Source organism: Helobdella robusta (assembly GCF_000326865.2).
Source record: "Helobdella robusta unplaced genomic scaffold HELROscaffold_8, whole genome shotgun sequence".
Classification (NCBI taxonomy): domain Eukaryota; kingdom Metazoa; phylum Annelida; class Clitellata; order Rhynchobdellida; family Glossiphoniidae; genus Helobdella; species Helobdella robusta.
Window position 1 is genome coordinate 3,956,213 of NW_008705459.1, and position 25,841 is coordinate 3,982,053.

The following is a 25,841-nucleotide window of genomic DNA, read 5'->3' on the forward strand; positions in this document are numbered from 1 at the left end:
TGTGCATGCTTGTGATCGTTAATTAAGAACTTAATTAAGAATATACATATATAGTACATGTATCGAAAATGCCAATGTTTCAACAAGAAAAAAAACAAATCAGTTTTTCGGAAAAAGTCTGGAAGCTTCTTCTTTTGTCGATCTGGACCCTGAATGCGAATATTATAACCATATATATTATTTTTAATTAATAAAGATTAATTAATATTAATATGTATTAACTAAGCAGTTTCAAGTAGACTTTCGATTTCTTAATACGAACAATTAAATATCCATCACAATCCAGTCAATAAGAAATACTGTAAACTCAAACCTTTTTTGTAACTTGCAAATCGGTCCGGCGCTCTTTTAACTGATTTGTTTGACTTGTTCTCGAGTAGATCTTCATTTACCTGTGAAAAAATAAAAAATTTAAAATATGTTCGCACAAAAATTACAATTATTATGTTTCAGAAACTACCAAGTTTTAAATATTTGTATACTATTACATCATTCCTGGGTACTTTAATCAGTTTCGAGAAATCGGAAGACAATTCGAAGACGTTTCTGTACTTTTTTAGTTCGACTGGATTCCTTTTAAAAGTTTCTTCAGTTATTTTGAAAGCTGCCTAAATAATTAAATCGATATTTTTAAAACCTGTAATATAAAACGATTTATTAAAAACGATTTGATAATTTATTTTTTTTTATAAACGTTCATGGTCAATGCAAATTAATATCTGAAAACCTTGCCGGATGCAGCTGTATCTTTGGAAAAATTTAAATATTAAAACATTAAATATGGTAAATAAATGAATACGATAGAAAATAAATGTATTTAATCGCAGTTTAAACAAGTCAAAATTCATTAAAAAGTATTTCAATTTCTCAAACAGTAATCTGTGCAACAAACAATATCCTGTTCATAAGAATTTACTACATTGTAGGAATAGACAATGGTCCGTAAAACTTAACACTACGTTAAAACTTTACAAGTGTACCAAACCGGGTTAAGCAGGATTCGCGCCAAATAGTTCACAATAACGCATTTGGACATAGCCTTACTAATTAAAAAAAAAGTTTGTTAATTGCTCTGTAATAAAACGTTATAGGGGCTTAGGTCAGTGGTGGATCCGGGGCAAAGCGGAGATGCGTCATTCCGGATCCGGCACTGGTTACGGTTACAAGTTCATGCATAAATGAAATTATATTTGCAGCCTTAATATTTTGAGTTTTAAACTAGATGATTTTATTTAAAATATGAATCACTGATGACAAACAAGTTTGACAAAACCTTTTGTTGCGTTCAATTGAAATTTTGTTTATTGGAAACATTTGACTTTATTAATTTAATTAGCACTTTCTTTATCTCGGTGTCTGTGAGTTTCATTAATAACGAAAAATAAAAGTACGAACTTGGTTCATTTTTGTCGTCATTGTCGTCAGAACTGCTACTTAACTCGACCATTGACAACTCAGTCATGAGACGTCCGTTCTCTTTCGCTTTACTCTTCGACTCCATAAGCGGAAAGAAAATTAACAATGAAAATCAAAAACAAAACAATAACAACTGTACACAAAGTACTCATTTAAATATCTTAATGCTTGAATATAATCAAGTAAATACGCCATTCACTCATGAATATATTTTATATATAGTACAATAACGAAACTGTACTATATAATTGGTAAAATATTAATAATAATTATAAACTTGGTCCTTTTATTTACAGAAATTAGTGATAATGATGATGAAACCGTTGCTTCTGAGCACGTTATTAAACAGAGTTACATACAACTATTATAACTGGCGTTGATTTATATTTTATGTTGCTAAGTAACATAACTGATAAACTATATTATTATATTTAATAAATATATTATTAGATATATTATGATAAGTATATGGACATTTTTATAGAACATATATATAGAATATATACATTATTATATTCTTTATATTTTTATTATTGTTACTGTTATAATATAATATATGGAGTACTGCATCAAGCAGGACATGTTATTTTATTTATTAGTTGTACCATGCAACTGTATGTAAACATATTATGGCTGGTGAATTTTTTTCATCAAAAAGAAATCCCAGTAGAATTATTTCCCTACCACTGACAGACGTTGCCTACAGGCCTTCAGCAGACAGTCCTGAAATCATATTTTCAGGGTAAGCTGTCACTTTCATTATCTCAAACCATGATTAAAGTTTGATTATATGATAAATATAAAAAAATTTGTTTTAGTGTGGGTGTGGTTTTTATTTTTTGGTTGGTTGTTTCATTTAAACAAATTGTAAACTATTTTATATACTTTATTTATTTTATAGTTTTATTTATATACTAATACTCACCTACTGCTTACTTTTAACTCATTGCTACTCATTGTCCAGCTTATTTTTTGTAAAGTGTTTTAAAATGTTTACCTGTTTCGTTTATTATGTCAGACATACATATATAAATATAGAGAAGGATAGACAATACAACAGTTGTGTAAGTGTTGTAACATAACTGTAAGTAAGATAAGGTAGGGTAGGTAAGTTGTACAACCACACAAATGTCAAAAATGCAAACATTTTATTAACATGGTTTGAATGCTTTTTTGCCTAAAGTAAAGTAAAGTAAAGAATATATTAATAATTGGCAACTAATCATACATCATACAACTTCAGCTAGCAGAAGAAATAAAATAAAAAAAACTTAATATTAAATACTAGTTTAATATAAAATTTATAAAAATATATAAATCTAATTATTTATTACCATTATATTATATATAATATATAAATTTATAATTATATATGTTATATATATGTTGTTATTATAGTATTTGTTAGTTTAGTCTTCTATTTTTTACTTCAGTGAAAGTGATTCTTCATTAATAATTATATTATAATTATAATTAGAGATTTATAATATTATATTAGAACTAGACTACAATAATAATTTTTGTTATCGTAGTTGAATTAGGTGTTATTTGAATTAGATGGAATGTAAAGTAATTTAGATTTTTTTACATATAACTTTCCTTATGAATTATGACTGAATGAAATTATTATTATTATTTTGTAATAATTGTTTGTACTTTATATAATAACATTTATATAATATAATTAAAATACAAAAAAAATTAGACCACCAAAATGCCAAATTCTCCAAAAATTTCCAAATTGCTCTCTGTAGTTGAAATGAAACACTGGGAGGCTTATTATAGTCGTTCTACTAATAGTTTCAACAGGTTTCTTGGGTCATAGATATGGTTGTTTGCACCTAGCTAGGGGATTTTTATGTTACAAATTAATCATTCGGTTCTGTTTTTAAAAAAATATTTCTTTTGATGTCAATTAGTTTTAAAATCTTGGTTCTGTACAGTGTATACTCATATATATTTTGACCAATTTACTAGTTATCTTATAACTCAGGTTTAATTTTTTAGTAATTAGCTTCAGTGGCTGCTTATTGCATGACAGCTTAATTCTTTATATTCATCATTTTTGTTACCTCTCAGTTTTATACCAGAAAAAAGTTTCAGTTTTTGCTCACTTAACTAACTTTTGGTTTAACTAGAAATTTGTCTACTGTTAAAACAAATCAATAAATTCCTCTTGAAACGGACACTGCAACATGCAACAACTACGCACTAGTAGAACAGATAGTTCCCCCGAATCATTCACTGATAATGCACCATTGATGCTCACCCCCACCAACGATAGACAGATCACACCGACAGAAATGGATGAGAGTGATTATTTGATGAACACCAGAAGGAACTCAAGGTTTCCAAAGCACAAGACAGTTACTTATTATTTATGTGACAGTTGGGCCAATGTTTTGACAAGGTTATTTTTTTTTTAATCATTTCAAGTTTTTTTCAACAATAAAAATAGAATATTATTTAATAGTAGTTTAAAGTGAAGATTCACTAAATAATGAAATTAGCAAAAAAGGATTAACTTCTCAAGAATTGTGAACAACGAGCAGATGTTGTGAAGGAATCTGGAGTCGATGCATGCGAGCTCGTGAGTTGAAACATCGAACAATTGACTTATCAGAAGACCCCCATCAAAAGTCAAGAAGTGGCAAGTTCCCGGCTAATGTTATTAGGAATCAGAAGTACAGTGTAATCACCTTTATACCTCTGGTCAGTTGTAGTTGTTGAATTATTTTTTAAACGTTTTCACATCCACGTGAGTACATAATTTATTCATTTCAATTTATCCCTTCATTTTCTGGATAATTTCACGTGCTACTCATTAATTCACTGTGATAAATCATGTTTCAATATTTCAAAATAGGGATTATGTTAAATTAATATATATATATATATAATATATATATTTTTATTCTTTTTTAAAATTCTATGTAATATATATTCATGATATTATTTTTACTTTTACCATTACATTTGATACTTTCTGAATTGTCTTAGTTTCATTGAATTCAATAGCTTTTGAAATATTTCATCCATGCGTTACTCCTTGCCAGGTTTTATACGAGCAGTTCAAATACTTCCTTAACCTATTCTTTCTCGTCATGGCCCTATCGCAATTCATACCTGAGATGAAAGTTGGCTATCTATACACCTACTGGTTTCCTCTGGTGGGTATATTTATCGTTTCATACTTAAATTAACAATAATTATGTTAATATTTAATAAGAAAATTACAATAATAATAGTAATATTAATATTTTTATAATAATTGTAGAGAATCATTGTGGAATTGTAGAATAACTTCGGCCTCTGAACATCGATTTATTTGTTAAATTATAAACTCTTCATGGTAATCTATTTAAGATCATTCCACCATAATATTTTTTCAGCTGTTTGTCCTGACCGTGACACTAATCAGAGAGGCCGTGGATGACTTTCGTCGTTTCGTTCGCGATCGTGAGGTCAACACGCAGAAGTACAAGAGGCTGACACCACTGGGCGTCGAGCACATTGCTAGTCAAAAGATCAAAGTTGGTGACCTCATCATCGTTGAGAAGGTTAGAAGAAAGTTTTACTACTACTACTACTACCAAAACTACTACAGCTGCCACTACTACTGTACTGCTGCCACTATTATTACTACTACTACAGCTACTGTTACTGCTACTATTATGGTACTGATACTACTACTATTATAATTATTGCTACTACTACAACTACTACAACAGCACCAACAACGACTACTGTTACTACTACTACTACTGCTGCTACTATTATAACTACTTAAGCTACTACTACTACTTAAGCTACTACTACAATGCTGCTTCTACTACTACTGTTACAACAACAACAACTACTACTACTAATAATAATTTATTGATATTATTATTAATATTATTTGTTTATATTAATTCAATATTTTGATATGTTGTTATTATAACTAAGGATCAGAGAGTTCCAGCTGACATGGTCCTCGTTCGCACTAGTGACAAACATGGAACGTGTTTTATTAGGTAAGGTTTGTAATATTAGAAAACATTCCTGAATGTTTCAACCAACTGGCATAATGGTCTAGCTTAACAATGGCCTATCTACCTTTTTTTGTATTTCAGTTTGGAAGAATGAATGACCACGAAGTATATGTCATTCGTTAGAGATGAACTTCAATTAAGAAATCTGTATTGATGACTTTTTTGAGAATGAATTATAATTGGCTTGCTTTTTATAGTGTTTTTAATATATGATCGAATAAATGAAAGAGTGAATGGATGAATGATTGAATGAGTGAATAAATGAATAAATGAATAAATGAATAAATGAATAAATGAATGAATAAATGAATAAATGAATGAATGAATGAATAAATAAATGAATAGATGAATAAATGAATGGATGAATGAATGAATATGAATGAATGAACGAATAAATGAATGAACATACAAGTAGATATAATTACATTTTATTATCCGTTTTGATGATAATTTATTTTCTGTATCACATCATCATTGTTATCAAGTTACTTATTTATTGGACAGGACTGACCAGTTGGACGGGGAGACTGACTGGAAGTTGAGGGTGGCCATCCCATCAACACAGAGATTGAACAGTGATAAGGTAAGGAAAAAATTCAATCAATCTATCAGTCAATTGTTCAATCAATCAATGAATCAATCAATGAATCAATCAATGAATCAATCAATCAATTAATCAATCAATGAATCAATCAATCAATCAATCTGTCAATCTATCAATCTATCAATCCATCCATCCATCCATCCATCCATCCATCCATCCATCCATCCATCTATCTATCTATCTATCTATCAATCATTCATTCTATCAATCAATTGTTCATTCAATCAATCAATCAATCAATCTATCAATCCATCCATCTATCCATCCATCCATCCATCCATCCATCCATCCATCCATCCATCCATCCATCCATCCATCCATCCATCCATCCATCCATCTATCTATCTATCTATCTATCAATCATTTATTCTATCAATCAATTGTTCATTCAATTAATTAATCAATCAATCAATCAATTATTCAATAAATCAATCAATCGCTTGTTTAATCAATCAAATATTTTTTTTAATTCTTCGTAATGCAGCCCTGTCAAACGCAAATAATAAATTAATCTTGCTGTAAACTGAAGTTAATTTTAAATTAGTCAAATTAGTTCATTCATCTAAATATATCCTTGTTACTTGGTATTTTATAACTTTTTTCCATTTAACTATTGCCTTTCTGAGCTTTTATTTTCCATTTTATGAATATAAAATGTTTAGATGGAAAAAGTTTGAGACATCGAGTTGTAAAAATAATGACATCATCAGATTCTACATTTTTTTTTATAAACTACCTTTTTAGTATTCCTTAGGGATATTATTTATTGACAAGCACACAAATCGCATGTGAATGGCTGGGATATCTTTGTATTAAAACCCCGGTTCATTGCAATAACAAGCAGAAATGACAGACATTTTAACCATTACGCTATCATGCTGCCGAATTTGATGGATTGAATTTGGTGGTTTTGTACTTTTGTTTCTAGGAAATCTTCAACGCTCCAACGCAATTGTTTGCAGAGAAACCACAAAAGGATATACACAGCTTTATAGGAACTTTTTCTAGAGTTTGTTTTTTATTCATTCATTCATTCAATAAATTCATTCATTCATTCGTCAGTCGGTCAGCCATTAATACAGTCAATCATTACTTCTTCCACTCAATCAACAGTCAATTTTTGTATTTATTATCAATTTTTATTTCCATTAGCTGGCTAATTAGTAATGAATAACGACTTTATATTTATATATTGACTAAATAAAAATATTTTATTAAAATAAATTTAAAATAATTTCAAACCACAAAAATTTTGCCTATTATTAGTCATTTTTATCTTTTGTTAGATTATTTTAATTTTATTATTCATACTTTGTATATTTCTATTACAATCAGTCGTCAGATAACTCGAAGGACTCTTTGAACGTGGAGAATACCATGTGGACGAACACAGTCCTAGCTTCAGGATCAGTCTTGGGAGCCGTCGTCTACACGGGATGCGAGACCAGGAGCGTCATGAACACGTCCAAACCATCGCAAAAAGTTCGATACAACTTTCTATCCAGATTTTTTTTTATTTATTTTTTAATTCTTCAAGATATTTTCTTTAATTTTTTTATATGTTACGTTTAATTTATTTCATTAAAATTTAATTATTTTATTAAAGTGTTTATTGAAAAATTAGGAGGCCTAATAATATGAAATTAACTTTAATTCTACAGGTGGGTTTGTTGGATCTCGAGGTGAACACATTAAGTAAGGTCCTCTTCTTCATGGTATTCATGATGTCACTGGCCATGATGATTATGAAGGTTGTTCACGTGCCTAATTGATTCATTAATTAATTAATAGATTAATGTTATTCTAACTTGCCATTTAATTTGATGTGTGGAATTGGTTTGTCATCTTGGGAGAAGCTGTTCGTATATGTCATTTTTCCTTCTCACACCTCGAGACTATCTCCAGATATAAGGAGAGCACAAGAGATAGATGGGATCGCCTTGGAGAACACCAGAACGCCACATCTGACCGGAATTGCATCCTGAGACAGAGATATTTTTTATTAAGATTTAGATCTGGATTGGGATGTTGTAACTTTGTAAGGTTGTAACTGACTTCCCCAAAGGCGCTACGGACGGAAATCTAAGAGTGTGACGATGAGAGTACTTTGGTGTTTCTCTGCATCGTTGATATTTGCGTCAGCATCTGTGTGTGCTCAGTCAATCTATCAACCTTGGAGTAGAACCATTTTTGATTGTTTGTATTAATTAATTTGTTAGTTCCAAGGAACTGATACATTCTGTTGTTGATGAAGGATGAAAATACTTTAAAGAGTGTTGAGTGTAGCGTTATTGGACGAAAATTTGAAAGGTTATTGGCATCTTCCTTTTTGTAGGTTTGAATCGTGAATCCTTTTCTCCATGAACATGACCAACATTGACTTAATAATCGACGAAGTATTGTTTTGAGTATTGGGAATTTTTGAAATGGTATGATTGATATCTGATCGAGTGGACATGGAGATGATTTTGCTTTGTGTTTATAAATTATTGTTGAAATTTCGTTGAAACTGTTGTGTTGCAAGGTGTTGACAGGGATGAAAGTTTTGCGATCCAGTTTGGAAGTTGCTGTTTGTTGTTGTGGTGAGTGTCACTTAATCTGGAGTAGAAGTATAGAAGTGCCGCTGTATACCGGGCTCAGACTTTTAGTTGAATTAAAAATTCATTGCAGAACCAACAGCATAAAGTTTTTAGCTGGTTTGTCGTGTCATGTCGTTGTGTTGAGTCTGAAGATTTTGTTGACGATAGTTTCAATCTCTATTTTGGTTATTGCGTTCCAACAGTCTAAGTTGTTTTAACTCTTTTTTTTAACAACTGAACAAACTTTTTTGTGTGCAGTTGTCCAATTCATTTTTTTGATTGATGGTGCCGAAGTTTGAGGCGAAATAGTTGTACATCATGATTTGAAATGTGTCTGTGAACTCATCCAAGTTTTTGAGATTTAGTAGCGTTAGTTGGTGGAGTTGAATGTATGCGTTAGCCCCAACCATTTTTTTAAGGCTTTTTGGATATCTGATTCCAAGAAGAAGTGTTTTTGTTCGTTCAACTTTTTGTGCTGGCTGTTTGTCTGTTGTTGAAGTTTGTTGTTGAGTGTTTGGCGATGTTGGTGACGATGGTGACGGCATGGTTGAGTTTCCATCGACGTTGTGCTGTTGATTTGCTGCTGTTGAGTTTCTGTTGACGGTGGCGACGACGGTAGCGACGAGGTTAGTTGAGTGGTTAGTCGAAGATTTTGGTGAATTTTGCACGAGCGCTGATGCACTTTCAGCCCATCCAACCTTTGCAATTTCTTCAGCAGCAGCAACAACCTTTAATTAAATTATTATTATCCACATTGACTGAATAGTAATAATAATAATTATAACACACTGACAGGGTTTTGGTGGGCCCTGGTATAGGTACATGTTTAGATTCTTAGTCCTCTTCTCTTACATCATACCTCTGAGCCTTAGGGTGAACCTGGATGTTGGCAAGATGGTGTACGCCTACTTCATTCAGAAGGATGCTCAGATACCGGATACCGTAGTGCGCAATACCACGATAGCCGAGGAAATGGGAAGGATCACCTACCTGCTGTCCGACAAAACTGGAACTCTCACGCAGAATGAAATGGTTGGTGTCTAATTTTTTGAAAATGTTATTTTTCCTGAAAGTTTTTTTTATCGTTTTGAATGGTAGTGGTAATAATTGTAAGTTGAAATTAACTTTTTATTACGATATTTTGTCAATATTTTCACGTTAACTTCAAATTGTAATTTTTTTTCATGAAAGGTTTTCAAAAGGTTCCACATAGGGTCTGCCTCGTACACATCAGAAACTAAGGAGGAGGTATTACCAGTTGAAATAGTTTTTATAAATGCAAGCTAATCAATACTTTTAAATGATTAGCCCGGTTAGTTTGTGTTAATTGTATAGAAAACGAGTGAAATAAATTTTCTTAATCCTTCAGCTGACAGGGCACTTACAGGCATACTTCTCTCAAAACGTGCCCCCTCAACAACCATCTTCGTCATCAGATCCGAACCAGCGACTAAGAAACACGCTGGTGAACATGGTGACGGAGTCCATCAAAGGTCTGGCCCTCTGTCACAACGTCACTCCGATGTCGGAAGGGGGAGACAAAACCCCCGTGAGACAAAATTCCGCCGTGAACATCGGTGGTAGTGGTGTTGACAACAACGTAACGGCAGAACAGTCGGACACTGAGGCAGATCAGCAACTTCAACATCAGCAGCAAACCGTCAGCTACCAGGCTTCGAGTCCCGACGAGGTGGCACTGGTGACATGGACGGAGAGTGTCGGACTGACGTTGCTGAAACGTGACTTGTCGACGATGATGCTGAGGACGCCAGACGGCCAGCTACTCGGCTACGACATCCTTCAAATATTCCCATTCACGTCTGAAACCAAGAGGATGGGAATTGTAGTCAGGGTCAGTTGGTTGTTGTTGTTGTGGTGTGTGGTTGTCGTGAAGATGGTGGTCGTGTTTTTGGACATTATTACATTATATATAAACAGCAATGCAACTAAATCAGCGGAGTCACATACGTTTTCATTCTTAAATTGAATACTATCACGTGAACAGGATCAAAAGACAAATGAAATAACATTCTACATGAAGGGAGCCGACGTCGTCATGCAGAAGATAGTTCAGTACAATGATTGGATGAAGGAAGAGGTAGTGGGTGGAGTCTAATCTCATGATTGGCATGATGATTGCAAACATATTTTACTTTACTGTAAATAGTTAATTAATTAATTAATTAAATTATTGCTAGATTAGTTTGTGATGTCGACAGTTATTTTAACGGTGATAATTTTTTTATGGTGGTAATAAAATACTGAAGATGACAACGCTTAAAATAGTAGTAACGGTGTTGATGATAATAGAAATGATGAAGATGTTGATGAAGGTGGTAAATATGTTGACGATGACTATGGTGATACATCATCCACACCACAGTGCGACAATATGGCGAGGGAAGGTCTGAGAACTTTGGTGCTAGCCAGAAAGACAATCACACAAGAGCAGTATCTCGATTTTGAGGTATCATAATATATACAGTATTGTTATTATTATAATTTATGATGAATAAATTATTATAATTTATTTATCATAAATTATAACGCTGTTCGTATTTTTTACAATTTTCATATCTCCTCTTGTTGCCAATCCATTTAACTTTTCGTTTTTTTTTAGTTTAAAAAATTCTTCATGACTGTTTTTCTCATTCATTCTCTCTTTTTTTCTTTCATTATTTATTTTTTCCTTCCTTCTTCCCTTCTTTATAAATTTATTTGTTAACCCTTCCTTGATTACAAAAATAATGACAACGTTAACCACAATAGCCACAACTATAACAGCCACAATCACCAAACAACCGCCAACAACAGAGCAGATACCAGCAAGCCAAACTGAGCGTGTCCGATCGACTGAGTAAGGTGTCTGCGGTGGTAGATGGCCTGGAGAGAGACATGCAGCTGTTGTGCGTCACTGGCGTCGAAGACAAGCTCCATGACAATGTTCCTGTCACTCTTGAACTTCTCAGGAATGCTGGAATTAAGGTTATACGATGATGATGATGGTGGCGATTAAGATGATTTTGTTGACAATTTAGTGGTGATATTTAAACAAAAAACCACCAACTCTTAACCGATGATGATGGTGACGATTAGGATGGTGTTGCTGACAGTTCTGTGGCGGTATTTAAACAAAAGACAACCAACTCTTACCATAGGTGTGGATGTTGACTGGTGATAAGTTAGAAACAGCTACCTGCATTGCGAAGAGTTCGTGCCTGGTGTCGAGACTGCAGACGATACACGTCTTCAAGAACGTTCTTGATAGAGCTGACGCACATCTCGAGTTGAATGCCTTCAGGAGGAGAAGTGACTGTGCTCTCGTTATATCTGGAGATAGTCTCGAGGTTTGTTGGCTGACTGATTTGTTGCTTGGTTCATTTTTATCTTATTTTTTGATTCACCCATTATTCCTATGTATTTACGTATCGTTTTGTGCATCAATTCATAATGATTCATAATGTTCATTCTTTTGACGATCCAACCACCATCCAACTCAATGATGAAAACTCAGATATGCTTGAGATATTACGAACACGAGTTCATGGAGTTGGCATGTCAGTGTCCCACTGTTGTCGTCTGCCGCTGCTCCCCCACCCAGAAAGCTGACGTCGTCAAACTGCTCAAGTACCACACTGGAAAGCAGACATGCGCCGTCGGTCAGTACACTGTCCTCGTGTGTGTCTTTGTGTGTGTGTGTGTGTGTGTGTGTGTGTGTGTGTGTGTGTGTGTGTTTGTATGTACGTGTGTGTCGGTCTGTCCGTCTGTATACTCTGTAACTGTGTATGTACGTATGTACCTGTGCATTTTAAGTGTGTAAGTACTTTTTGTACGTGTAGTTGTGCACTTGTATGTGCGTCATTGTTATTGTTGTTGTTGTATAGCCGGTTATTAGCTTCACCTTCGATTATATAAATGATTGATTCGATCGTTCTAGGCGATGGTGGGAATGATGTGTCGATGATTCAAGCTGCTGACGTTGGCATCGGCATTGTCGGCAAGGTGATTCCTTGGCCTTAATTCATTTCCAACTATCTCAAATGTATCTTAATGTTAGATATTTATCAGATATCAGCTGACTTAACCAGAAGATGAATGTTAGAATTAGTTCGAATTAAATTATAAATGTTAATGAGGTGATGCATATCAATTAGCTGATTTATTAATTAAATATTGAATATTAATTAATTAATTAATTAAAGGAAGGCAAGCAAGCTGCGTTGGCTGCCGATTTCTCCGTAAGCCAATTCAGTCACATTGGTCCATTGTTGTTGGTGCATGGCAGAAACAGGTCTGTTCGATTTGCATGCATATAATTTCACATGAATTTGCTGAGGTATTTGAAATAATTATAACATATAAGTTAATACTAAAATTTTATAATTTGTAAGCGCTATACAAATGATGGCAGTTGTTACTATAGTTGTACTGTCTGCTTTCTCAAAATAATAATAAAAATGGTTATACTGTAGTTGTATTGACTGTTTTCTCAAAATTATAATTATAATGGTTCGTATCGTGAAACTTTTTGCAAATTCATTCCATTTAAATTACGTAGAATGTTTTCAATATGTATTCGCCAACTTGTCATATAGAATTATGCCATTAAAAATTACTAATTAATTATAAATAATAATAATTTAAAATCATTTAGTTACATGAGGTCAGCGGCGTTGAGCCAGTTTGTGATACACAGAGGTCTCATCATATCCTCCATGCAAGCTGTCTTCTCTGCGGTCTTCTACTTTGCCTCACTCTCACTCTTTCCTGGATTCCTGCTAGTTGGGTGAGAGTTCGTTTATTTGGCGGTTAAATTTTAGTTTTGTGATCCCCTTATCTGAGTACTCACGCTCGTTTCGGTTTATTGTTGGTTTATTCATTTTATTATTTTATATACCTGCAGTTTTAAAATTTATATTGATGTGTTTTTTTTTATATGTCCGCTCGTGCTATCATTGATGAAATCTACGTCATCATCTTCCTACTCCTCATCACAATTATCATTGGCGTCATCACCATTACATGATCACCATCCTCATCATTGTTATCATCATCACAACCACATTATCGTCATCATCTTTATCATCATCATCGTCGTCGTCGTTCGTGGTCATCATCACAACCGCATAACCACATCAAGGTACGCCACGGTATACACAAACTTCCCAGTTTTTTCATTGGTCCTCGATAAGGATGTCTCAGCAGAAATCGCCATGAAGTTCCCTGAACTGTACAAAGGACTCACCAAGGTTCGTTAATTGGTCAGTCGGTTGGTCAGTCGGTCGGTCGGTCGGTCGGTCGGTCGGTTGGTTGGTTGGTCAGTCGGTCGGTCGGCTGGCTGGCTAGCTGGTCGGTTGGTTGGTTGGCTGGTTGGTTGGTTGGTTGGTTGCTCATTGTTTTCATCATCAACATCTCCATTAGCAATATTTCTTCTGTTGTATGTTTCGGTACCAATTTGTTTTACCAATTTTCTATTTAAACGTGCTATTTATTTGTTCAATTAATTTTTAATTAATTTTTCATTGTAGTATGCTATTTATTTGTCTAATTAATTGTTTTCCAGGGCAGAGCCTTAAATTTTCGAACGTTTTTTATGTGGGTCCTTATAAGCATCTACCAAGGTACCAATCATTTCTCTATTCACCCTTACTATTATCAATGATACACATTAATGATACATTTCAATGATACACCTCAATGATATACATTAACGGTACGTGTTAATGATACACATTTATGATATATGCGAACGATACTTACCGCCAGGTGGCGCAATTATGATCCTGGCGTTCATTTTGTTCGAAGCCGACTTCATCCACATCGTCTCCATCAGCTTTTCTTCTCTCATCCTAACGGAGCTGCTGATGGTTGCGCTTACAATCCATACTTGGCATTACCTCATGATAGTCGGCGAGTTTCTATCTCTTGTCAGTTACGTCGTGTCACTCTTCATCTTCAAGTCTTACTTTGGTACGTGCTTGGTTGGTTGGTTGGTTTGTGACTAGCTAATTGGTTGGTTGGTTCGTGGTTGGTTGGTTTGTGGCTGGTTAGTTGATTGGTTGGTTCGTGGTTGATGATTTGTAATTGGCTGGCGGTTTGACTTGCTTTGCTTGATTGGTAGATGAGTTGTTAGTGGGTTTTTTAATGGTTTTATTAGTTTTGTTGGTTGATTTTGTTTGTAGCTTGAGATTTGTTTGATTATTTTGCGTTTGTCAAATTAATTAATATAAAATTTGTAATCAATCATAATGTACAAAAATATAGTTTCACTGACTTAAGTTCAATAATTTATTTTCCCGCCTATTCATCAGACGTTGACTTCTTGTTGTCGTGGAACTTTTTGTGGAAAGTTTTGGTGACAACATCAGTCAGTTGCATCCCGCTGTTCATTTTGAAGTACCTGAGGAGGAGGTTTGCTCCACCCAGCTACACCAAGTTGTCATGATGATGATGATGATGATAATGATGGTGGTGGTGGTGGCGATGATAATGGAGGATAGGTTATGGTTATAACGATGATTAGCCCACTGATTTATAATCACGACATGACGGCCATGGCTGAGGTTATTATGACGAGGATGGTGATTACATGATGAAAGTGAAATTATTCTCGTAAATCTGAAGTTGAGATGATAAAACGAAGATGATGGTAACGAAGGACAGGATGATTAATATGCTAATGATGTTGGCGAGAATGATAATAACGAGGCAATCTCTTTCATGCTACTTTATTTATTGAATGTAAATTATGAATATTCAAGTCATCTTACATGAATACTTTGTCAAATTTACATATATTATATCAAGTATGATTTCGGTACGTCGTATATATATTTTTATATTTTATTGCGAAAACTGGATAAATGAATAAATGCAAAGCTTATGAAATACTTCAGATGAGTGAATGAATGAATGAATGAATGAACGAACGACTGAATGAATGAATGAACAAATGAATGAATGAGTGAATAATTAATAAAAAATTAATAAAATTTCAGTACTTTTGTAGCTTGATTCATAGAAAAAAACTTGTGATATCGTAATTTTTTATCAGTTTACTACTTTCATAAAATTTCTTTTATCTAAAACAAAGTGACATGAGTCGAAAGTTTTGTCACGGTCGTTTCATCATTTTGTTTAAATTATTATCATTAGGTTGACAATTGTTTTCCTAATACAAGATGTAGAAATTATGTAAAGGCCAATTATTATCGTTATGTGGTGTGTGTGTGTGTGATAGTTTTTCACTGATGATTAAATTTTTTTAAACCTTTCCATTTCGCTTTATCAACAAATTGAAATATCTGGCTTTAAATTGCTATCCGTATCCAGTTGACATCCTTTGTTCGTATTATATCTGCCTTTATTATTTATAGATGATGAATGCTTTATAGGAAGAATGTTGAATACTATCAAAACATGTGACTAAAACGTTACTTTTGTTGAAGAATGTAATTATTTATTTGCAAAACAACTTTTTGTCGGTGCATTCTGAAAAATGTTCATACTCGCTTGCGAGGTGACGGTTGGTGTAAGAATTATTTTATCTCGTGTTGTAACGTAACTGACATTTATTTAATATCTGTCGATCGATAACAACATTTTATAATTTATGTTGTTGTTCATATATCTCATTGTAAAACACTTCTCCACATATTCGTATTTAATTTAAAAAAAACCGTACAATAATGTTTCTCTTTCGTCTTGAGGTTCACCTTAAAATATAAATCATTGTCTTAGTTGAACAGTTCCAACAATTATCTGGCACATTAATAGTTTTGAGAAATTTGTAAACTTCATTTAATCACGGTTTTTCTGCTGCTTTACCTTCAATTGAGTGAAATACAACGTACCTATGGGGTTCCTCTCTGATTCCTTTCCGTTAATCAGCCAATAAATAAATATATGGTTTGTCTTTACATTATACTGCGTTAGACGATGTAGACTTAGCAAAAGATCTTGCCGTGTGCTAATTGCATGTTCATCTTCAGATAAGCCGATTTTGAAATTAATTCTTTTGCTTTATTGTATTCGTTTGAGTCGTATCGTAATACATGTGTAGACAATGAGATGGTATTGGAATATGGGTAGGACAGCATGCAAAACATGCTACGGCACGGAAAGCATTACATGAAAACTCTATACATGTCATCTACAGTAAAACTACCTGGCTAATTTTTAAGTTCTCAGCTTCCCTATATTTCTTCTATTTTTGTTCATTTAACGTCGTGAATTGTAAATTTTTAATAGTTCATATAACGTTTTCAAGTGTTTGTTGAATATTTTTTTTTCGACCACTTGAGTTATTATATATATTAATAAATAATAATATCTAATTTCAAATGAAAGACTCAATGACATGACTTTGACTGACTATACATCAAACAACTTGACGGCGCCACTACTTCATTTTTTAGATAAGTAATGCATAACGCATAAGTAATGTTTGTTGGCAATTGCACTTTGAATATAAATAAGCTCACATCTTAGTATGGAGCCATCTATTATTAACCTTTATTCTCTCTTTCTCTTTCTCTCTCTCTCTCTCTCTCTCTATATATATATATATATATATATACATATTACTCCAATTTATTAAGTCATACAAGATGGCGTATGCTCTTTTGTAATCTACAGATTTAAAAATAATTTGTCTGAAACAAAATCCGCGAAAAAACAGGAAATTAGCATTGACCAGCAAATAGAATTCTAACCCTTCTCTAGAATTAATAAGTTTTATAAGCGTACGTGTGTGTGTTTAAACAGTGTAGATAGGAGGTATGTAAGTGCATTGTGACTGCATGCATATGTTACACGTGTGATGTGTGTGTATATAGAAAATTAATTGAAAAAATGCTTTGTATCAGCAAACTTGATTAAACATTGATCTTTATAAAAATTGAAATATCAGTTTTTAGAGAAAGTAAAATGTATTAATATATATGGGTATTCTAAGTACATAGATCATGTAGTACAGCACACATACATGTATGTATTGTATATGGAGATTTGATATAGATATATTAGGTATTATCTACAGAGAAAGTCAGGCATAAATTTCAAATAAATTCATTAAAATTAATTAATTAATTAATTAAATTGGATAACGTTATAATATTATACCTAACAGTCTGGCGTTTGAGCGTAATTAATAAATATCCATCACCATGTACAATTCATTATAAATACATACATGATGGGCCGGCAACGATTTAGTTTACCCTACATTTTAGGTGATTTTATCGCATTTTTACATTTTAATCCGTTTTTTTAGAGATTTTAAATCGTGAAATTTCAAAGAAAATATTTAAAAATGAATTTTTCCATTGATAAAAACTTGCTGCGGACGAAAGCCACGTATTTTATACTTTTTTTGGGTTAGTTTTTTTTATTGTTTTTACTATTTTTTATTTTCATTATAATTATATTATACTAAATCATAAATTAATATTAATAATATAGTAATAAATATAATTGTAATAGTGATGGTTAAATAATTTTAATATAATTTAATATATTATATTCAAGACAATATTTTTTTTCATTATTGTTCACTAAAATATTATATAATATAAATGGGAATAACTATAGCAACCACAATTGTGTAACAAAGTTTTTGAGAAACGAATATTCTTTAATTTCTGAAAGCTTTAGTTTTTATAATTGTTGTAGTTATTAAAAGTTTTTGCACTTGTAGTAGTTATTGTATTGAGATTATACAGTAGGGCATATGAATTTCAATGTTAATGTCATTTTTATTTTCAATTTGGTTTTTTAATAGTTCAGTTAATAAACTATTTTCTTCAGGCATTGCCTCATTATGGCCTTATATTCCGGTATTCATGGACATGCTCAAATTCTCTTCTACACAAATTGCTATTGTAACAGTCATTCCAACTATAATATCTGGAGTGATTAGATTTTTTGTTGGCTACTTGGCCGATAAAATGAGTAAAAGAAAGCTGATATACGTACTGAGCTCTATTTTGTCTGTGGTGTTTTTTGTAGCAATATATTTTTTGCCATATAATGAAAATGATTTAGGGAGAAAAATTAGGGATGGGAATAAACTTTGGTATTTCTGTAGAACAAACTCAACTGAGGATGATTCAAGTTACTCATTCACAAATCAAGATGTGTTTCTACATATTGGATCATTTAATGCCAATGGATTAGATAACATTCCGTTTACCGGTGATGAAATTACTTTGGTTGCAAACTGCCAGTTTAATGAATCAGACAGCTGTGATAAAAATATGATCAACGATGCAGTGACATTCAAGTTGATACCATCTTTAGAAAAAAGAGATTTTTATAATGCTATGTTTAATTCAACAATCCTTGAACATGTAAACGGTAGCTGCTTGACTTTTGGATCATGCACATTCTCCCAAACAGAAAAACATAGAGTTTATTCCAAAACTATCTGGTTGTTTTTCGTACTTTTCTTGTTTGCCCAAACCCTCTTCAGCCCAATCTACAATATTTTAGATAGCATTATATATTCCTACTTAGCTAGTTTGGAAAAATTGAAAAATTATGGTAAAATTCGACTTTGGGGTACAATCGGTTTTGGATGTGGTGCTTTTTTTTCTGGAACTCTAATGGATATCATTCCAAAATGTTATGGAAGGATGGTTTATCTGATTAATTTTGTTTCATATTCAGTCTGCTTGCTGTCAGCTGCTCTCTTAGTTTCGTTATTTTTGAAAGAAAGATATCCAACTAAAGAATCGAAGAAGAGTTTTGATAACAAAGAAATAACTGACAATAGTAATCATATGATTAAAGAAATTTTAGCTGACGGTAATGAAAATGTTGAATTAGCTGACCAGGATGTGAGCATAGCATTAAAAAGTTCAGATGATGAAAAAAGGATAACTAATACATCAGCAGCACATATAAATTTTAGAGAACTTTCAAAAATTTTCAACAACTTCTACCTCGTGAACATTTTAGTCAGTTGCATGGTGGCCGGGATATTGGCAGGGCCTTTTGAATTATTTTTCTGCATATATCTTGGCACACTAGACGAGACAAATAACAAACAGGTGATGGGGATTTGTCTCCTGGCATCATGTATCTTAGAAATTGTAATATTGTATTATTCTGGAAAAATTATGGCATTCGTTGGAAGAGCAAGATGTCTTTACATTGTATTTGTCACATACACATTCAGGTACATTTGTTCATCTCTGATCACCAATGTTTGGTATGGAGTAATGACTGAGGCTAGCCAGAGCATATGTTTCGGTATTTTCTACCCTGTTATAACTTCTTGGGCAAGTTCACTTACGCCATCATACTTGCAGAGCACTGTTCAGTGTTGTATAGGGGCTATATACTTTTCATTTGGTTAGTAGGCAGATTTTTTAATCAATGTTTTTAATTTTTATGTTTTGTTCAGTTTAAATTTTATTCACAAATACCCACGCCAACTGTTGTTTAAATATATCCATCATGTCTTCGATTCATCTTGTAACTTTTTTCTATTTAACTTGATTGTAAAAATGATAAACTTTTCTTGAAGTTACATATACGTAGTTATTTATTTTATTATTTAATTAGTTATTATATATTTACATAATAATACTTTTTATTATTATTAATAAATGTAATTGTTAATAATAATTCCATTTGCATAATTTTATTTATTTTTTAGGTAGAGCAGTTGGAGCAGGACTGGCAGGATTCCTGAAGGACTTGTATTCATTTCCTGTGATGTTCCAAATATTTGCTGGCCTCTCAGCCGCCTACCTCCTCTTCATCGTCATTCTCTACGAACTTCTTGACAAGATTAGGCTGAAAAAAATTAACAATAAAAATAAAAAAGAAATTAATGATAGGAAAAATAGCTTCAGGAATGATATCACAAATAATAATAACAATAATAACGATGCTATTAATGATAGTAGCGGTGTCAATGATGTTGATATCAATAGAATTGATAATGGGGATACAGCTAGCGTTGATACTAACAATCATGATGGTACTAAAATTAATGATAATGGTGGTGATAGTAAGTAGCCTTAAGTAATAAAGTATCATTGTTTAGTTGAGGGTGATACGTCATATTGATGGCGGTGACGATGAGAATAGTTAAATTTATTTTTGGTTAATTTTAAAATAATTTTTTATCATAATTGAAACCTAAAGAAATGTTAAAATTTATTAAAATTATATTATATTATTTATTATTTAATAATAAATATATCTAGTATATATAAGTATATCAAGTATATACAAGTTTAAGTAAATAGCTGAAAATGATAAAAATTAATGGCTAATATATTAAGATAGTATATCTATAGCTACTATATCATCGTCATCATGTTCAATTTACATCAGCCATAGTCGATGGGATTGTTGTGTGAAATAGCTGAATAATAGTTAATTGATCAAGTGTAATCACGTATGAGATTAATTAAACATTTATGATAATAAGTAATAATGATAATAAATAATGATAATAAAAATAAATAGTCATAATAATAATTAAGATAATTTTCTTAATTGTTAATGCTAATTTTCTAATGCTAATCATTTCTTAATGAGCATATAATGTTCAAAGAAAATTATTTATTCGTTTTATATCTCAATGTTAATTAAGCATTCGCTGTAACATGAAATTATATTTGTTTATATATATATATATTTGTGTGTGTGTGTGTGTGTAAATTTTGATGTGTACTTAAGGTATTGCCTATATATACATAGAGTTTATTGAAGATTGTTTTGTTCTATTTAATCCGCCAATTTACCGTCTGAAGTGTTTTTGTTCTTTATTTATTTCATTATTTTTTTATATTTAGTCCTTTATTTACTGGATCAATGACATCTTATCTTTCAAGTTATTGCATACATCGATGATATATACTATTGCGTTAAGACAATTTCACAATATTTTTTGATATATTATACAACATATTTGATCTATATATCTTTTTAAGATCCATGCCATGGATATGACTGATACCAACCCACCCACTCACACACACACACACACAAACACACACACACTCGATTAATTTTTTCCATTTTTTTTTTTAAATAATTTATTAGTCATCATTTATCAATTTTTTAAAATTAATGAGAAATTATTATTGTTAGAAAGATCAGAAAGGTAAACGCCATACGCTAACAAATTGTTAGATTTTATTGCATTGTTTTAATGCACAACTTGTTCTTTTATTTATTTATTTTGTTTGTTCATTTCTTTTATTTATTTTATTTACGTCGATAATATAATTAATTGTATTAATTAAGTATCCTTAAATCAACATAGTTTAGAGATCGATCATTAGTCAGCTAACATATGGTAATACTAACATTATATAATTATAGTATTAATATTATGTTAAATTATAATATATAATTTATTTAATTAATTAAGTATAATTAACTGAATTTGCAATTTGAATGAGTTTTTCAATAACGACATAATTATTCTCTACATTCGCCTGGTGTTTTTTTTTAAATTGGCTCTAAACGATTAGCTAAGCTGGTTAAGACGATTTTTATTAAATTTATATTTTTCATATTATCAAAATTGTATATTTAATTTGATGGATGAAATTGTTTCAAAATAGGATAATGTCAGGATATTTTTCAATTAAAATAAAGTAAGTTTTTAATGAAGTTTTTTATCGTTATGCGCATTTTCAATTGTTAATATTTTTATTTGTATTTTCTTGTGGTATTTAAATTTTAATTTTTAAACTGCTGAATAAATGTATGACAACATGACGTTTAAAGTTTTTTAATTATTTTTTAAATTTTTGATTTTATCTCTAGTTGAAGATATATATAGCATTTGTACATGCACTATTTCCGATTATGTTTTATGTTATTATATTTTTTGACGAAAAATATCAATAAAAGTTTCAAAATTCTTTAATCCTTTCATTTTTTTTGTTGCAAAAAAATTTTTAAGCGTTGGTGCAAATTTGACGCGGCTGACATCGTTCCAACGAGTACGTTTATGTTTATGCAATCATGATTAATTCAAATCAACCACGGTTAGGAAGAAATATTGGATTAACTGGCAACTGGCGAAATGAATTAATGTTCAATCTAGATTGAAAGTAAGCATTTGTTATTGCCTGCTAACATTTATTTTGGCAGGCAGAAATGATCTTCAGTCTAGGTCATTGAAATTAAATGTAATAAATAATTATGAACAAGCAGTGATTGTCCTAATTTTTTATGATTCATGCATCTGCTTTTTATTTTGTCTTCTTGCAGCCATGAAAGTGGGCGAGAGGAAGAACATATGGATACATCAGAATCCGGAATCTATATAAAAATATTTGTTATTGATACGACGATACACAAATTGACGTGGAGAAAACTCAAGAATTTCGTAAGCAAGCAATGCTGAACAGTTTTTTGAATTTGCTCGAGGGACGGTATTAGATCATGCCATTTAAAAAGTACGAAAGAAAGAAAAAAATTTACTGAACGCCAATGTTAGGAATATAATGAGTTGACTAATTTGATTTAATGATTAAAGAACTTATTTAATTTCTTTCTTTAACTTTCTATGAGATTTTCCAGTGCTTTTATGACTAATTTCGTCTCACAATGACTTATTCAAACAACGTTGTAGCAACATACGCGCTACGCAAATCTCACAATTCACAATACATGCTTTTTTTACTTTATTTTTTAATTTTTTCTACTCAATAGGTTAGTTTTTCACTTGGTTTGCCTTTGATGAGTTTATTGATCTGTTCAAATCGAAAGATTTTTTTTTATAATAATAAATGTTAGATGGTCTGGAATGAAGAAGAAAATTAAAAAGTTCATCACTGATGTTCGCTCGTCATACCACAGAGCCACTAAATCGTTGAACCAATCATTCAACAGGAAACATGAAGGTGAACCTAACGAGTTGGCTGTCCAAAGTTCAAAATCGTCATCACTGCCCGGATTATCATCCAAATTATCATCACCATCACCACGCCATCAAGATGTGAAAACTGAATTGAGATCGTTCAAGTCTTATCAATTCTTGAATGAGTTATCAGATTTGATTGACTCATTTCCAGGAGAGCAGCAAGCCATAGATGAAAATGAACTTGATGCAACAGCTGAAAAGTCATGTAGAAGTAGATGTAGTTCAAGCAACGTTACTCAACTATTTAATTCACAAAAAATAACTTGAAATCGTATCATTCGTACCATTATTTGACTTCATTGAATGAAGAAGAAACATTAGTCATTATCATCACTCGGCGATGAAAATGAGCAGTTGGATGCTGGTAAAAATGAAGACTTTCGAAAACAAGCTTTGCTGAATAGTTTTTGCATTTAATTGATGGTTGGATGGTTTTCAAGGAGACTACTTTAAAAGCATGACAGGAAAAATTCAATGGTTCCGGAAATTATTTTCTTGCACATTTGTACTAATTTCGTTTTAGAAGTTTCTATTAATTAAAACATATTTTTATGTAAAGATTGTGTCTATTTTAATATTTTGACAAAAAATGTAATATAATTGGGATATAAAAAACCATAAATAGAGAATTTAATTGAAATGCGCTCCGAAGTCGTCAAGTAAACGTTTTCATGTGCTTGCAAATATTTAAACTGATCGCCAAATCTTGAAAATGATAGCGACTTTATTATTTATCGTGAAATTTGGCAGTCTGTTAATAAACATTTTTTTATTTCGTTCAAAAGATGAATTAAATTTTTATGTTGAAAAATGAAGCAAATACATAATTTTTTTAATCTACAACACGCATGTCTTTTAAAAATAATAACTAGTCCGACAATCTTAATCTAGTTAATTTTAATCTACTAGCCAGATACTTTATTTTACTAAATTGTAAAGGTAATATCTGCTCTCATGAATTAGTTTTATTTAATTTACATGGTGTTGATAATGGTCTGATTCTCAATGATTTGAATAAGATGAAAATATGGAATGTTTTATTTGTAAGCTGGTACGTCATTTGTTCATATTGTTGAATGTTTGTAGTTAAATATCGGTTTTTCGATATGTTCCCTTACTGTGATTGTAATCATCTAATTGTTCCAGTAAACTTTTCCGGCACGGCGCAAACTCTTCCTTTTTCAAACACCAATAATCGCCGCCGCTAGCCTAGGCAGTTTTGCTTCTGGCAGGGAGACTCGCTTCTCCATAAAACACGAGCTGGGCGGATGAATTTTTGCGCCTTCTTGCCAGTCGGTTAATCTGGCCTTACTAACCACCGAAAAATCTTTTTCTGACCCATATGTCACGTTTTAGAGAAGTCAACAAAAACTAATAAAAACACGTTCATCTACAAAATAGTGACCATTTTCGAATGTTTTCAATTGAATTAGTAACTAAGACGACTTAGAACGTTTCAAACTAAATAATAAATAATTTTGAAAATTTGAAATAAATTAATCCATAAAATAATAATCAATTTATAACGATAACGGTACAACAACAGAACGACTCTCTAAAACAAACCACCAGGACAATAAAAACTAACGACCAACCTGGAACCCAGCAGAAAAACCACAAAAATGTATCTTTAAACCTTTTTTGATATTTAAACACATTTATATATACATATAAATATTTATTTATATAAACAGTATTCAAACATACAACCATACAAGATTTTATAAGAAACAGTTCAGTCTCAAATGTACATACTGACTAAACTTGTGTATATCACAACCAACTTGCCAGTATTCATACGATATCAAATCATGCTTAAACACATGACTTATTTGAACAAAATTCTAATAACATACGCGCTACGCAAATCTCACAATAAATGCTCTTTTTACTTTATTTAATAATTTTTCCTACTCAATAGGTTAGTTTTTTACTTGGTTTGCCTTTAATAAGTTTATTAATAAGTTAAAATTGAAAGATGATTATTTTAATAATAATAAAAGTTATTTTAGCATCATTAAAATCTACGCATAGAGTGTACCAATAAATTTTACAATCTAGGGCATAATAAAGTTCACCCCTGATTTTAAAACTTAAAACAAAGGCAATAAAATATACCTTTTACAAGCAGGCAGTTCGATTTTGAAATGCTTATTTACAAAGGTATGTTTACAGCGTATTGTAAATTAATAAAGAACATAGACATCATGTTTGGCCAAAATCATGGTATAAATAGGGATGACTGCATTAAACCTTTCAAAGTCTGTGAATGTTCAGTACTGTACACACATAATATTAGTTCAAGCAAA

The 25,841-nt window shown here is 31.6% G+C and overlaps 4 protein-coding genes across 4 annotated transcripts; 3 read left to right on the forward strand and 1 right to left on the reverse strand.

Annotated features, from left to right (window-relative positions):
* Positions 1-99: 99 nt before the first annotated feature.
* Positions 100-1,501, reverse strand: HELRODRAFT_165695 (hypothetical protein; the record flags this gene model as incomplete). Its single annotated transcript, XM_009032218.1, has 5 exons — positions 100-149; positions 314-392; positions 504-608; positions 728-747; positions 1,396-1,501. The coding sequence occupies 5 exons, from the start codon at positions 1,499-1,501 to the stop codon at positions 100-102; spliced, it is 360 nt and encodes a 119-aa protein (XP_009030466.1).
* A 2,215-nt stretch (positions 1,502-3,716) lies between these two features.
* On the forward strand, positions 3,717-16,498 carry HELRODRAFT_96328 (hypothetical protein; the record flags this gene model as incomplete). Its single annotated transcript, XM_009032219.1, has 24 exons — positions 3,717-3,826; positions 3,969-4,128; positions 4,473-4,586; positions 4,809-4,976; positions 5,365-5,432; positions 5,955-6,033; positions 6,983-7,063; positions 7,390-7,536; positions 7,716-7,805; positions 9,429-9,665; positions 9,825-9,881; positions 10,003-10,485; positions 10,639-10,731; positions 11,017-11,100; positions 11,448-11,618; positions 11,792-11,980; positions 12,148-12,292; positions 12,571-12,635; positions 12,836-12,924; positions 13,288-13,419; positions 13,774-13,882; positions 14,197-14,254; positions 14,400-14,603; positions 14,945-16,498. The coding sequence occupies 24 exons, from the start codon at positions 3,720-3,722 to the stop codon at positions 15,076-15,078; spliced, it is 3,264 nt and encodes a 1,087-aa protein (XP_009030467.1). The 3' UTR covers positions 15,079-16,498.
* A 1,448-nt stretch (positions 16,499-17,946) lies between these two features.
* On the forward strand, positions 17,947-19,993 carry HELRODRAFT_165697 (hypothetical protein; the record flags this gene model as incomplete). Its single annotated transcript, XM_009032220.1, has 2 exons — positions 17,947-18,010; positions 18,441-19,993. 2 exons carry the CDS (start codon positions 17,947-17,949, stop codon positions 19,991-19,993), a joined length of 1,617 nt encoding a protein of 538 aa, XP_009030468.1.
* A 3,422-nt stretch (positions 19,994-23,415) lies between these two features.
* Positions 23,416-25,808, forward strand: HELRODRAFT_189753 (hypothetical protein; the record flags this gene model as incomplete). Its single annotated transcript, XM_009032221.1, has 3 exons — positions 23,416-23,743; positions 24,472-24,583; positions 24,741-25,808. The coding sequence occupies 3 exons, from the start codon at positions 23,416-23,418 to the stop codon at positions 24,802-24,804; spliced, it is 504 nt and encodes a 167-aa protein (XP_009030469.1). The 3' UTR covers positions 24,805-25,808.
* Positions 25,809-25,841: the final 33 nt, after the last annotated feature.